The sequence below is a fragment of the Vigna unguiculata genome, chromosome 4, assembly GCF_004118075.2.
Source record: "Vigna unguiculata cultivar IT97K-499-35 chromosome 4, ASM411807v1, whole genome shotgun sequence".
Taxonomy (NCBI): Eukaryota; Viridiplantae; Streptophyta; class Magnoliopsida; order Fabales; family Fabaceae; genus Vigna; species Vigna unguiculata.
The window spans coordinates 37,438,339-37,453,461 of NC_040282.1; the positions used below are offsets into that span (position 1 = coordinate 37,438,339).

At 27.8% G+C, this 15,123-nt stretch overlaps 1 protein-coding gene across 1 annotated transcript; it reads right to left on the bottom strand.

Moving 5' to 3' along the window:
* Positions 1-2,006: 2,006 nt before the first annotated feature.
* LOC114180868 (receptor-like protein EIX2) lies at positions 2,007-5,316 on the bottom strand. Its single transcript, XM_028067159.1, has 3 exons — positions 3,930-5,316; positions 2,772-3,866; positions 2,007-2,717 (listed from the first exon to the last, which is right to left on the bottom strand). Exons 1-3 carry the CDS (start codon positions 5,314-5,316, stop codon positions 2,101-2,103), a joined length of 3,099 nt encoding a protein of 1,032 aa, XP_027922960.1. The 3' UTR covers positions 2,007-2,100.
* Positions 5,317-15,123: the final 9,807 nt, after the last annotated feature.

Sequence of the window (15,123 nt, forward strand, 5' to 3'; positions counted from 1 at the left end):
CATGTCTTTTTAAGCTTCACTTGAAGCCTGTAAACAAAACAAACATGATGAACAGAAGAAGATGAAACGATGAAATGTAAGAAAAATAGAAAAAACATCTCCATATTCAGTTTTTTGGTGGAAAAAAAAGATGTCTGTGGTTGTACTCTTGATTTCAACCATTTATATACCTGAAAAATAAGATGAACAAAAGAAACCATTAGATCTTTGTAAAAAAATTCAAGAAAAATACTAGTTACGTTGACAAAGCCAAAAAAAAAGATATCCACAACAAAAATGGACAGATGAACGGGAAATCTCAGATGCATGTCTTTTTAAGCTTCAGTGGAAGCCTGAAAACAAAACAAACATGATGAACAGAAGAAGATGAAACGATGAAATGTAAGAAAAATAGAAAAAACATCTCCATACTCGGTTTTTGGGGGGTTAAAAAAGATGTCTGTGCAAGTACTCTTGATTTCAACCATTTATATACCTGAAAAATAAGATGAACAAAAGAAACCATCAGATCTTTGGAAAAAACATCAACAAAAATACCAGTTAGCTTGAGAAACCCAAAAAATTAAACATCCACAACAAAAATGGATAGATCAACGGGAAATCTGAGATGCATGTCTTTATAAGCGACAGTTGAAGCCTGTAAACAAAACAAACATGATGAACATAAGAAGATGAACAGATGAAATGTAAGAAAAATAAAAAAAGCATCTCCAGAATGGTTTTTTTGCTGGGTCGGTCAGAGAGAATGAGAAGATAGAGAAAGAAGAGAGATGGTTTTTTTGCTGGGTCGGTCAGAGAGAATGAGAAGATAGAGAAAGAAGAGAGATGGTTTTTTTGCTGGGTCGGTCAGAGAGAATGAGAAGATAGAGAAAGAAGAGAGAAGGCGGTCGCAGAGAAAATGAGCAAGAGAGAGAAAGCATTGAGACAGAAGAAGCTGAGAAGACTCCGGAAGAGAGAGAAAGAAAATATCAACTTCAGTTTTTCATCTGCTTTTGCAATTATTTTTAAAACTTGAAAACGCTGAGAGAGTGACACGTAAGCTGTTTTACCTTTTGTAGATAAAAATTTGAATTATGAAGAAGATCATATATATTATTCAATGTAAAAAGTTTCCTTTTGTTAGTTCCCAATTGTATATAGTATTAGATGTAATGATTTCAATGGTTTTTTTTTTTTTATAGATATTAAGCACTTTCTCAATCCATTTATAAATTATAGAGGTCAATACAAATCAATCAAACTAACCTATTTTATCCTGCATCTGCTTCCTTTCCATTACTACTTTTCTTTACTCTCTACCTCTTTCATGAATCACTTTTCTTTTATAAGCTTTTATTTATGGCATTCAACATTTACCTTTTAACAATGAAAACTGAAACTAACAATACCAATTAATGAAAGCAGTACTCCTCCGATTAATCCAATGTATGAGAATTTTTTACATATCTTTGATCAAAAGTCTATCAAATGCAGAGAAGACAATTTTGCCTATTCAACAGAGTTCCAATGGGTGTCATTAGAGCTTCATACCAGAGTCTCATTTTTCTCCTGTTTATATGTAAAATGTTAAAATAAAATGGAATAAATTTAAAAAAATTAAGAGATAAAGTTAAAAATGTTACATCCAAAACTAAACGTTCACAAAGTATTTGAATCTTGCTGTTGAGAAAGAAAGTAGTCTTTTTATAATGCCTTTGAATCTTGCTATTGAGAAAGAAATTATAACCATCTATAAATTTGAATACGAATGCCTTTGAGTATCTAAAACTCAAGCAACTCATTAAATATATTGCTTCAATTCTTTTCAACAAGAGTTCTACATGGTTCAAATTAACTTCACACTGTCTAAATTTTCTAACAACAGATTGCAATTTGTTAAATTAGCTAGAATTTATCCATAATAAGTTGGACATGTAGATTCTTTAGCTTTGAAATCCACTAGTAATTTAAATAAATAACACTCCCATATTTGAAAATAAATCAAACAAAACAGAAATTACCTGAAAATTTGATCAACTATGCAATACAGAGTAGTTCAAATTAACTTCCATGTTTTATAATAACTTTATTTCTCACCACATTAGATATATTGTACTGACATTAGAAAAAATATTGAAGTTTGAACCACACATGATCAAGGAAATGAAAATAGGCATAACGCCATGATCTACAAATGACCAGAGGACCAACTACTATCCAAAATCCCACCATATATCCAAATGTCATACCCACATAAAATAAGTTTAATCCATGCCTATCACTCCCTTTGCCATTCTGAATATAGCTTTTGTCATTGGAGATGCAACTGATGGGTAGTGGTGGGCCACAAAGATTGTTGCCAATAAAGTTTGAGGCATCAAAGGTTTGCAACTGAGTTCCTGTTGGAATTTTTCCATTCAAATGATTATAAGACAAGTCTAGCATGCTTAGAAAGCTCAAATTTGAAATAGTTGGAGGGATTTCACCAGAAAGTTCATTCCTTGAAAAATCAATGGACAACAATGATCCCATATTACCAATGTTTTGTGGAATGTGACCACTAAGTTGGTTGTGGGACAAGTTCAAAAACATCAAACCATTTAAATCTGTGACTTCTCTGGGTATTTCTCCTACTAATTTGTTATTTGACAAATCAATGCTTGTTACCAACCCGAGAAAGTTTTTGTATTCATCTCCTCTTCCTTTCAACCAAAGACGAACACTGATTACAATATAATCTGAATATAGAAATGTATAGTTTCTAGCAGAAAAATAGATAAGAGCAGTTGTACTTTTGTTCATCTGGGTCATGGTCTTCAAACTATTAAAACAAGTAGGTATGTTTCCAGTCAGATTATTTTGTGCAAGGTCTAACACTTGAAGAAGACTCATATCACATATTTTATTAGGAATATGATCCGAAAATCTATTTGATCGAAGGATAAGAACCTTCATATCTAAAAATCTTTCTCCAACCCAAGTTGGAATTGTTCCTGAAAAATTATTTTCTCCAAGATCCAACAAAATCAATTTATTGGTCTTTTTCAAAATTGTAGGAAATGTTCCCGAGAGCAAGTTTTTACGGATGCTTAATGATTCTAGCTCTATCAAGGAACTCATGGATTGGGGAATGTTTCCAACAAAATTATTATTTTGTAAATTTACATCCAATAGATATGGCCAGATGTCCCAACAATCTGGTATTTCCCCTGATAAGTTATTCGATGCAAGATTGAGAAATTCTAATTTCATTGGCTTCTCTTGACCTTTGCATAAAAAATCATCCATGGATTTGGAGAATGAATTGCTTGAAAGGTCCAAAAAACCCACACCATTTGAAAGTGAAGGAAATTTGCCACTTAACTTATTTGCACTTAGATCAACAGTAATTATAGATATTGGATTCTTTAAAGTAGTCTGAAGCTCACCATGGATATGATTATGAGAGAGATTTAGAAAAGAAGCTTGAGAAAATGTTTTCCAAAACCAATAGGGAATAGAATCCAAAATTCCCGTGTTAGGCATCGCTAAATAATCAAGTTTGTCTTGTGATTGAATCCATGAAGGAAAGTTGGAACTTAATTGCCAAGAACTCATATCCAAATAAGTAAGTTGAAAAGTAGGATGCCAGTTGGTACCCACTTTTAAAGTCAAATTGTTTCCTGGTGCATAAAGGTCACTTAAACTTGTAAGGTTTGTGAGATGATCCTCTGTGACAACTCCTTCAAAATGATTATAACCAATATCAAGATTTGACAATTTAGAAAGTGATCTAAGACTTTCAAACGGATTTCCACTAAGTTGATTGTTGGATAGAGAAAGAGTTCTTAATGATGAAAGTTTTCCAAGAGATAGTGGAAGATTGCCAGAAAGTTGAGAGCTTTGAACTACAAGTCTTTCGAGTCCATGGGAGATACAAGGAATAACAATATCTAAAATTTCATTAATACATTGGTTGAGTTTAAGATATGAGAAATATATTGCCCTTAAGTTGCAGAGATAACCAAAAGAAGTTGGAATTGGACCTTCAAGTTGATTGTATGACAAATCAAGTGTAACTAGAGAAGTCATATTTCCAAAGGCATCAGAAATATTTCCTTGTAAGTTGTTGCTTGATAGGTGCAAGAACTTGAGATGAGGAAAACTACTATAAAACCAATGAGGTATAGAAGATGAAAATGAATTTTCACTCAAATCAAGATTTTCAATAAGTGTGAGATTTCGAAGACCATTAGGAATTTGACCTTCAAAGTTGTTAACATATAAAAAGAGAGCAACAAGTTTCTTTAGTCCAAACACCCACTTTGGAACAAATGAAATTTTAGAATTATAAGAAATGTCAGAAACATCAAGAGTGACGAGAGACGAGGAGTTAAGAAATGATGGTTGATTGGAGTAAGGAAGTGTGCATCCTGACAAATGTAGGTGCAGCAAAGAAGAAAGAGGTTGGAGGGTGTGAAGCAAGTGAAATGATTGGGATAGGTTTGCACCTCCTAAATCAAGATATTCAAGCTTAGTAAGACTTGACAACCAGTCAACATTTCCAATAAAATAACTTTTGTCAATAGAATCACCACTTCGAAGATCCAGGTAGAGCAAGTTGGAGAGATTTCCAATTTGAGAGGGAAGTGTTCCATTGGCAGCACCGCTTAGGTCTAGATACGCCAAATTGGAAAGATTTCCAATCTCAGGAGGAATGTTGCCCATAAATCCAGAATAAGAGAGGTCCAAGTGAATTAAGGAGGTCATTGAGCCAAGACAAGAAGGAATTGACACACCTCCTTCAAATGACCAAGTGTGGCTCAAGTCAAGATAACGAAGTTTGGACATACTAGATAGCCAATCAACATTTTCATAACTTTCAAAATAAAGATAACTGAGATCAAGGTAGAGTAAATTGGAGAGATTTCCCATTTGAGAAGGAATATTTTTCTTGAATCCAGCATAAGAAAGGTTGAGATAAGTTAAGGAAGTAATTGTTGCGATGAAAGAAGGAATTGGAATATATTGAAAAATATTGCCGCTGAAATCCAAGTAATTCAAATGCTTCAAATCAACCAAACAAGGATTTATCTCTCCACCCAATGCCACTCTATTATACTCTTTCAATGCTTCTTGGTATGCTTCTTCATCCAATGGATAAGGAAGGCTGTCATCGAAATCAGGAAATGAAGTTCTGAGGTGAAGCTCTGAAACATGAGATGTAATGTTGTTGCAGACAACTCCATCCCAGTGGCAGCAATTGGGATTGATAGAAGCATTCCAAGAAGAAAGTCTATTTGAAGGATCTGTGAGATTATGCTTCAACTTTAACAATGTTGCTCTCTCACTTCCCATGCACACCGTCTCTCTGCCCACACCAAAAGTTGACATAAATAGTGAATAAACAAACACAACCGTAAAAAAGGAGGAAGTCATTTTTAACAAGCTATTATAAAGAAACAAGTGCTTTTTCATTACAAAGAAGTGGTTATGGGTTATGCTTACATACTAAATGCCCTATTTATAGAGAGAACTGCATCGCCTTTTCATAGTTGCGCTATCTGTTTATCAATTTTAATTTCTATGCTAATTTTATTAAATCAAATTCACCTCTCAATATCACTTTCATATTTTATCTTCTCTTTTATGGGACCTTACAAAAGATCAGCATTCCTCCTCTTCATCGATGCCAGCCAAAACGTTTAAATATTTTTCATTCTTTGAGGATGTACTAAAGAAATAAACCAGAATCATATATTTAAATAAACAGTTAACTTTCATTTAACCAAAATAATTTTACAATTAACTAACTCCATAAATCACTTCTAACTTTCTACTTTTTTTTAGCTTGATTTCTTCTCACTGAAAGCCAAGAATTACTTTTTAAAATTAGTATTCAAATCCATTTTAAAAACTCTCTTCATAAATAGTGAAGGTCTCACTAATAGTGAAGGTTGGTTCCAACTGGATGAAGATTTTAATGATTAATTTGTAGATAAAAATAACGAAAGGATTTATGCCTCATGTAATTGTAAAAACATTATTCACTAAATTACACTTGAAAAATGTTTACTGGAGTAAAAGAAAAAAAAATCTAATCAAACTTATATTTTGTATTAAAGTTTTCATGAACAAAGATTAAAAAAAAATATTTGAGTAATTAAATCTGAAAGAATGAGAGCTAAGTTAGTAATTTTTGTCTAAAGATTAGTCAAGATTCTCGATAGTTTTAGATCCCTTTATTTGGTTAGAGTTCTTTCTGGTGTAACTTTCTTTAAGTACTTACATAAAATAAACTTTACTACGATCCCTTAAGTTGGGCTCAAACCTCTTTTTATTAAACCATTATAGCATATCAAAATCCATTCCACAAGTAGGAAAATATATACGCTATCTATTTAACAATTTGTTTTGTTTAGACTAAGAAAAAGATAAGATTTGAAGGGTAAGATTCGAAGGGAAAAGAAAGGAAAGTTAATGATAATTAGTGAAATATGTGATAGCTGCGATAAATTAGAAAAAATAGCTTAATGGGTAAAAAAATTAAATTACCAGTTTACACTTATATATATATATATATATATATATATATATATATATAGTAATTTAAATTAAATTATAAATAGTGTATATTATATTATAATGAAATATAAGTTATTATTTAAATTAAAAAAATATTGATAAAAATATGATTTTTAGAAATTAAGATGGAATTAATTTTTTGAGATTAGTTTAAAAAAATTTAAGTAATAATTTGACATTATGAAATTATTTTAAACTTATATATGTTTTAGTTTAAAATTAATATAAATTAAATAGGAATAATTTTGTTAAAAAACAAATTATACATTAATAAAAATAATTTAAATTCAAAATTATACATTTGAGATCAAGTCTAAGTATAATAAAAAAAGTAAAAAAGTGTAAAAGTAAAAAATTGAAAAGGTATAAAAATAAAATGATAATTGCACGAAGAAATTACTTTATTTTGTACTTAAATCTTCTCGCTTCAAAAAAAGATCACTCTCTTCTCTGTTTCTCTAAATTTGGTTTTATAAATCAACTCAAATCAATAAATACTAACACAACACTCACTTCCACTTTAATGTTTTGCTACAATAAAACAAAGACTAAATGTTAAAATCAATTTGACTTTTCAAAAAATGAGTAACATCTTTATCTTTTGTATAATCTTTTTAAAAGTATCAATTTAAAGGAGGAGAAGAAACGTAAACGTAATTTAGATGCTAAAAAAGTATGAAAGGATTGTTTGAATTGTAAGTGTACACAAAATGTTGGCATTCAAAAGTCTTTGTCTTTTTGTCATTTGGTTTTCAATATTCTTCTTTCACTCCTTTTCTTGCTTTTCATTATTTCCATTTTCGTAGGTATTATGCTGTTTATTTCAATTAGGAAATCGTGACAAGGAAATTCTGGAAATGAAATCGAAAGACTTTTAAAGTCCTATCCATTATATGGGTTACAAAATTACACACCACACATAAATCATAAAATCAAACCTATTTTAAAGATCCACTTTTTTATTTTCGTCAATGTATGAAAGAAATAAACGAGAATCATATATTTAAACAAGTTAACTTTTTTCAATCAAAATAGTTTTGCAATTAACTAACTTCTTAAATCACTTTTGATGTTATTATTTTATTTAGCTTGATTTCTTCTAATTAATTGACAACAAAGAATTATTTTATAAAATTAATATTCAAATATATTTAAAGAATCTTTATAAACCGTCACACTAAAATATGAGATGTATTAAATGTATTATCGCTACTCACATTTCTAAAAGTCTCTCTTTTTGTTTCTTTCTCTTTTTGCTTATTTTTTTATTTATAAAATTTGAAAGAGCTTGACTATAAATATCTAATTCATTGTTTGACTCAGTCTTACCCATTCACTTCACACTCACTCACTCAATATCAGGCCAAGCCATGAAGCTTTTTTTTTTTTTTCTTATGTGCTGGAATATTCTATGCTGTAGCAAAGAAGAAAAATACAAGTCATAAAAAACCCTAACTTGTAAAGATTTTTTTTTTTCTTTTAGGCAACTTTTTGTTTTCACTATCAATTATTTGAAAAAGTTATTGCCGTAGAGTCTTGGAAATATCTAATATAATTTACAAAATATATAATTAAAATATAATCTTATAGTTATTTATATTTTTTTAGACTTTTAATTTTATGGGTAAATATTATTTATGGTTAATGTCTATATTTTTTATTACAAATTTACATTTTATTTAATCAAATTTATTACAATTGTTTTGTATTATTTTCTGTATTATTTTTTAAGATATTGATATTCATAAAAAATTCAGAGATCCTTCACTACATTAGAATGACCTAACAGGTAGTTGTATCTTGGGAGAGCAGCATACATGATTTTGTTTTACCATGTGTAGTAGGACTTTTCTCTCTAAGATCAACACTCTGCAGTCTCAACCCAGGATATTTTTACTATTTTTCTCATTTACTTGTTATATCTTATTGTTGTAAGAATTGTTGGGTCCGATTCATATTCTTTCATTCATATACATGTCAGTATTATTATTGCTCTAATAATTGTTATCACATTATTCATATTTTTATTATTATTAGTATTATTTGTATAATCATTTTCTAACATTATTAAAGAGAAAAACTTATTCATTTCTAACATTAAAGACAATATAGAATAGAAGACTCAAAATATTTTTTTTATATGAAATAATGTGTGTTATAGTTATAATTAAATCAGTCTCAACTAAGCCTAAAAAATTATATATAATTGTTTTTATTTATATTGATTGTGTGTGTGTGTGTGTGTTGATAATAATATTTTTATAAGATTTATTAACTTAAAAATATTGTTTATGACATTGAAATTAAAATGAATTATTTTAATTGACATCATGCTTATGATCATGTGTGTGCTGAAAAAAAAATCATATTAAAAATTGAGGGGATGGTCAAGTAAAATTAAACTTGTCTTCTAGAAGTTATCTTCTTTTTATTAAAATTAATATCTCATTTTTATGAATTTTGAAACTTTCTTGCTGCTCAACAAGGTTATAAAGTGGTTTTTTTATTACAATGAATTATTATTTCTAGACATGTGATTTGGTTGGTAAATGATGTATTTGTGATCAGTGGCGGATCTTGATCAACATTGTTGTGGGAGCCAAAATAATACGTTCAAAATTTATACATTTAATTATTGTCACTAATATAATAAAAATGAATACATAATTTAGTATAACGATAACTAAAAAAAAGATTACAAATAAATATATGGAAGACTTGAATTTGTATACCCATTTAAAAAAAATACTAAAAAATAAATTTTCATAATCTAATAAAAAACTGAGAGACGTAAATATCAAAAGAAAATTCGATGATAATCAAACCACACTTAAGATCCAGTTATAAAAAACACACAGTACAATATTTTTTCTTTTATGTTCATAAAATAAAAAATTAATATACAAGCTCATTAAATAAATTAATATACAATTATTAAACTAATATTTCACTATCATGTGATACGAGAGAATTACTTTCTTCTTTATTTTTTCGAGAATGGAAGACAACAACTTATATATGAGAGCAAAAATAGTAGATCTTTTTCTCTTTAAGAAACAAAAAAAAAAAATAGGTGAGAATGGGAGATGAGAACGATTTGTGAGAAACTCAAGTCATATAATGAACCACAGTATCCGGTTATAAAAAAACACACAATAAGATACTTTTACTTCTATGTTCATAAAATAAAAATTAATATAAAAGAGACTTATTAAATAATTTATTAAACTAATATTTCACTATCAAGTAAGATAAAAGAATTACCTAATTCTTTTCCTTCTCGTGAATGAAAGAGAACAAAGAGAAATAAGAGCAAAAAAATAAATATTTTTCTCTTCAAAAACAAAAGAAAAAAATTTAAGAATAAGAAATGAAAACGATTTATAAGAAGGTCAAACCATAATGAAAAATAATAATAAAAACATCTTGATAAATCTTTGTATTCTTTATTCTTTATTATGTTTGATTTTATATTTTATTATTTATTAACATTAATTATTATATTTATAAAAGAAATAAAATATTTAATTTAATCATCATTAATTTATAATATATTATCTAATATCTATAATATAAAAAAATTTAAAATACCTAAAATTTAAAAAAAAAAATCAAATTTTTGGGGGGGCCATGGCCCCTCCCTGCTACCACAAAGGTCCGCCACTGTTTGTGATGATTTGTTTGAGTTAGTACCTTTATCTTGTAATAAAATATTTAGTAATTTTTCTTTGATCATTACAAACGTAATTTGTGATATATGATATACTATTATTAGAAATGTTGAGAAGTTTGGTTAGAGATAATTCAAATTATATAATTTTGAGGTACAAAATTAATTAAAAAGGGAAGTGATAAATATATGTCTTTAGAAATGAGAATACATGTCTTTATAAATGAGATTTTGTGTGAAACTCATAATATTATTTCTTAAGTAACATCTTCATATAGTGTATAGTGCTAATCTAATGGTACTACGAAAGAAAAAAATGTTTCAATATAGTTAATGTTATTCTACAAATTCTAGCATGCTTAAAATGATATAAGATGAAACTTTATATTTTGTTTGTCATATCCTCAAATATATTTCCTTACAAAAGGTTCTAATAAAACTCTTATGAGTTAAAAAAAAAAGAACCAGATTTAAAATATTTCAAAGTGTGAAGATACCTTGCAATGGTTAATATACCTCTTAATAAAAATAAATAAAATTTATTCGTTATATATTCTAAAGTGGATGAAAATATACCTCTAGTACTGTTTTGTCATCTAGTAATAATATTTTTTTGTGATTCTTCTAGTTATGACAACATGTTCAATTTCTAGAGATTATTGAAGAATATATTAATGTAAATTACATAGTAATTCTGGTGACACAAAATCAATTACTAATTATGGTTATGTTTTAATTTTGGATAGAAGTCCACTATAATGAAAATATATTTAAAAAAAAAAACTATTATTCTGTCATAATCTATTATATAAGAATCGATCAAATTGTTATATTTAAAGTTTACATTAAAAATGTCAATGGAAAAAATTGACATAAGACAAAGTTTAAATATTTTTGTACTACAGACATAAACCAGAATCATATATTTAAATAAACAGTTAACTTTTATTTAACCAAAATAATTTTTACAATTAACTAACTCCCTAAATCCCTTTTAATTTTCTACTTTTTGTAGCTTGATTTCTTCTGACTGAAAGCCAAGAATTACTTGAATCCAATTTACAAACTCTCTTCATAAACAGTGAAGGTCTCACTAATATCTTACCTATTTTTCTGAATGTCTCTATTGTTGGCTCCACTTTCTTTTTCTCTTTGTTTTCTAATAAACTTCTAAGATGTATAATATTAATAACCCAACTTCTTGTTTGACTTAGTCTTAGCTTTTCACTCTCATACTCACTAATTCATATATTATGGCAGGAAAGAAGAATAAATATACAAGTCATCAAAATATCTGACTTACAAAGAATTTTTTTTTTCTTTACAAGTCATATTGCTCGACAAAATTATTATTCTTGCCTATTTTAAATATGGAATGTTACAGTTTTTTTTTCACATAAATTAATTATCAGGGAGACCCAAAAAAGTGTAAAATACTTGTATAAATTTTATATTTATTGGTTAGTGTGATTTTTCTTTTTTAAGAGTTTGTACATATTTTTCACACATGACGCATTCACACAAAAAATAAAATAGGACGATCGGAAAAGTGTTGAATATTTTCAAAAATATTATCCGTCTCTCATCCTTATACTTCATAATCCTCACTTTAAAACTTAAATTTATTAAGAAAGAAATGGTAGAATTTCATACAATTGTAATATCTCTCCACTTTGTTTGAGTTGTGTAGGAAAAGAATTTTTTTTTTTAATAAAACACTAACATTTGATATTAACATTGATATGTGGCCGTGTACTGTTATATGGCACAATGTCACAGGCTACATAAAAAGTAATATGTGATAACAAAAGTTTTACAAAAAAGAATATTAAAATTTTAAAATGAATTAAAATAAGTAAAGATAAACTCGTGATATGTTATTAACATTATTAGTAATATTTTGTAATATTTTTTAAAGAACCTAAGAGACATTTTTTTCTAAACATTAGGACGCAATTAAAATATTTTTCAAAGTGAAACGAACTTCAAACGTTCAAACTGAAGTGAAAACGAGTAATTAATTCTTTTCATTTATAGTAAACATTGTTATGATTGTACTTCTTACAAAACTTGAACTCTAATTTTACAAGTTGGTTCGAATTGGATTAAGATTTTACTGATTAGTTTGTGCATATAGATAACGAAAGGATTTATGCCTCATGTTATTGTAAAAACATAATTCAGTAAATTACACTTTTAATTTTTTTTATAGGAATAAAAGAAAAAGAATCTAATCAAACTTATATTTTGTATTTATTTTTTCATGAACAATAATTAAGAGTAAAAACGTTTATTTGAGTAATTAAATTTCGAAGAAAGAGACTTAAGTTAGTAATTTTGTCTAAAGATTAGTTAAGATTCTCGATAGTTTTAGATCCCTTTATTTAGTTAGAGTTATTGTGTAACTTTCTTTAAGTACTTAGATAAAATAAACTACTTTACTAAGATCCTTTTATTTGGGCTCAAATATCTTTTTATTAAACCATCATAAGCATATCAAAATCCATCCCTCAAGTAAGAAAATATATACGATATTTATTTAACAATTTAAATTTTCTACACTAAATGTTAAAATCAAATTTTGAATATTTAAAACTATCAATTTAAAGGACTAGAAACACATAATTTATGTGCTAAAAAAGTATTCATTATTTAAATGTCTTTTAAGTTTACATGGATTTCTTATTCCTCGTCCATATTATAAGTTAGAAAATTAAGCACACTAAAAACATAAGAAAGAAAAAAAAAATGGAAGTAGTTCAACCCATCTTATGAGTTATGAAATTGGAACATCGTGACAAGGAAATTCTGAAAATGAAATCAAAATACTTTTAAAGTTCTACCCATTATATGGGTTGCAAAATTACGACACCACACATAAATCATAAAATCAAAAGTATTTTAAAGATCCAGTTATTTATTTTCGGCATATAATCTTTTATATGAAAATGTATGAAAAAAATAAACGAGAATCATATATTTAAACAAGTTAACTTTTTTCGTTCAAAATAATTTTGCAATTAACTAACTTCTTAAATCACTTTTAATTGTTATTTTGTTTAGCTTGATTTAATTTTATAAAAATATTAAAATATATTTTAAAGACTCTTTATAAATAGTCACACAAAACGTGTATTCGTTTGGATAATGATTTACTATTTACACAGGCGTGAATTTACAACAGGTTTTTTTTTTTTTTTTTTTCCTTTACAGTGAATTGAAGGTAAAGGAGAATACGAAAATATGAGATCTGTCCTTCAAGATTTTATGTTATAAACAGATTTGTAAGTGAATTTAGTTATTTGACAAAATTATCTTGGTGTAACTATTACTTGCAACAGTATTTTTTTTATCGGATGCCATTGCTTTTGTTAGTTTTCTTTCTTCACAACTTTTACCATTAATTACATTTAAGAATAGTAATAATTTTTAGAAATGAAAAAACATATCCTTTACGACTATTATTAATGTCAACAAAAAAAATGTGACTAAATTTTTTTCATAATAATCAATAATATCTAAATATTTAATAGCAATGAATAATAATAATAACAAATAATAATAATAACAAATAATAATAATAATAATAATTATAAGGGTAAAAAAAGTAATTTTACATTTTAGTTTAATAAAATATCTTTTTTAATCTTTCTAAACTTTTATTAATTTTATTTTTAAAAAATCTAGTCATTTTATCCTTTAAATCTATAAAAAAACACACATATTTAACCAATTAAATCTAAAAAATTTCATCTTCACATCTATCTTTTTTTTCCAGAGAACACAACTTAAATGTATTTTCGCTGCAACATTTCTAAAGTTCTCTGTTTTTGTTTCTTTCTCTTTTTACCTTTTTCTTTATAAAATTTGAGAGAGCTTGACTATAAATATCAAATTCATTGATTGACCGGTCTTAGCCATTCACTTCACACTCAATCCAATTTCATGGGTAGGTATTATTATAAAAAAATTCTCAATTAAACATTAAGTTTAAAAATAAAATATAATTAATTATTATAATAACTAATTTAGATATTAATTTACAAAATTAAAAATTATTGCTTATTAAAATAGTTATTATTATAAATAAAAAATTATAATTGATCATTAATTAATTAAAAACTAATTTATTCTAGTATCCAATGTAACGTCCCATTTAATTATTAAGCGAAATTAGAAGACACGTCACACAAAATAGTAATGTGGAGTAGTCCGGGGCCCTCAACACAACCCCTACAACCTGGGCACACCACGATGCCAACTGGAAACCAGATACAAGACTATCGAAGAGAGTAGAGTAATAATGCATAAAGCGATACATGGGCCATAGCCCTAAAGAAATCATGAATAAGATAAATCCAGCCTAAAAGGCTAAGCAGCGGAATCACCATTTCCTTGCTGACCACGAGAACCTCGCCCATCTGCTCCCATCAATCAAATTGATGATCATCGCAAGAAAGAAGAACCACATACAAGACAACCATACAACAAACAGGGTAAGCTAGAGCCAACAATATTTTCATCATACAGTCAAATATACGTTCACCATCCAATATCCATACAACAACCAAGCATGTTATGAATTTTCAATCAATACATTACGACTCGACTCGACTCGACTCATCCGGATACGTATAACTTGGTCGGATTCAGCGGATGCCCGCACTTGTGGTGGATACCTCTGCTCACCCCCGAGCTATGTGTTACAAGTGTTACGATTAGGGATGTCAAAAAAATCCGTACCCGCGGGTATCCATGGATAAAACTCGCAACGGGTAGGAAACGGATATTAAAAATGGATACCCACTATTCGCGGGTACGGGTATTTTTTATACCCGCATGTTAACGGGGCGGGTATGGGTATCATAGTATCCGTACCCGTGGATACCCGTACCCGCTAAACTTTAATT

What these genes read in the sequence shown, in the direction of transcription:
- LOC114180868 (XM_028067159.1), bottom strand. Translation starts at nt 5,316, where the DNA reads ATGGGAAGTGAGAGAGCAACATTGTTAAAGTTGAAGCATAATCTCACA. An exon ending in ATATCTTAAACTCAACCAAT is followed by an intron (nt 3,867 to 3,929) that starts GTATTAATGAAA and finishes AAAGACTTGTAG; the next exon opens with TTCAAAGCTCTCAACTTTCT. An exon ending in CATGACCCAGATGAACAAAA is followed by an intron (nt 2,718 to 2,771) that starts GTACAACTGCTC and finishes TTCTATATTCAG; the next exon opens with ATTATATTGTAATCAGTGTT.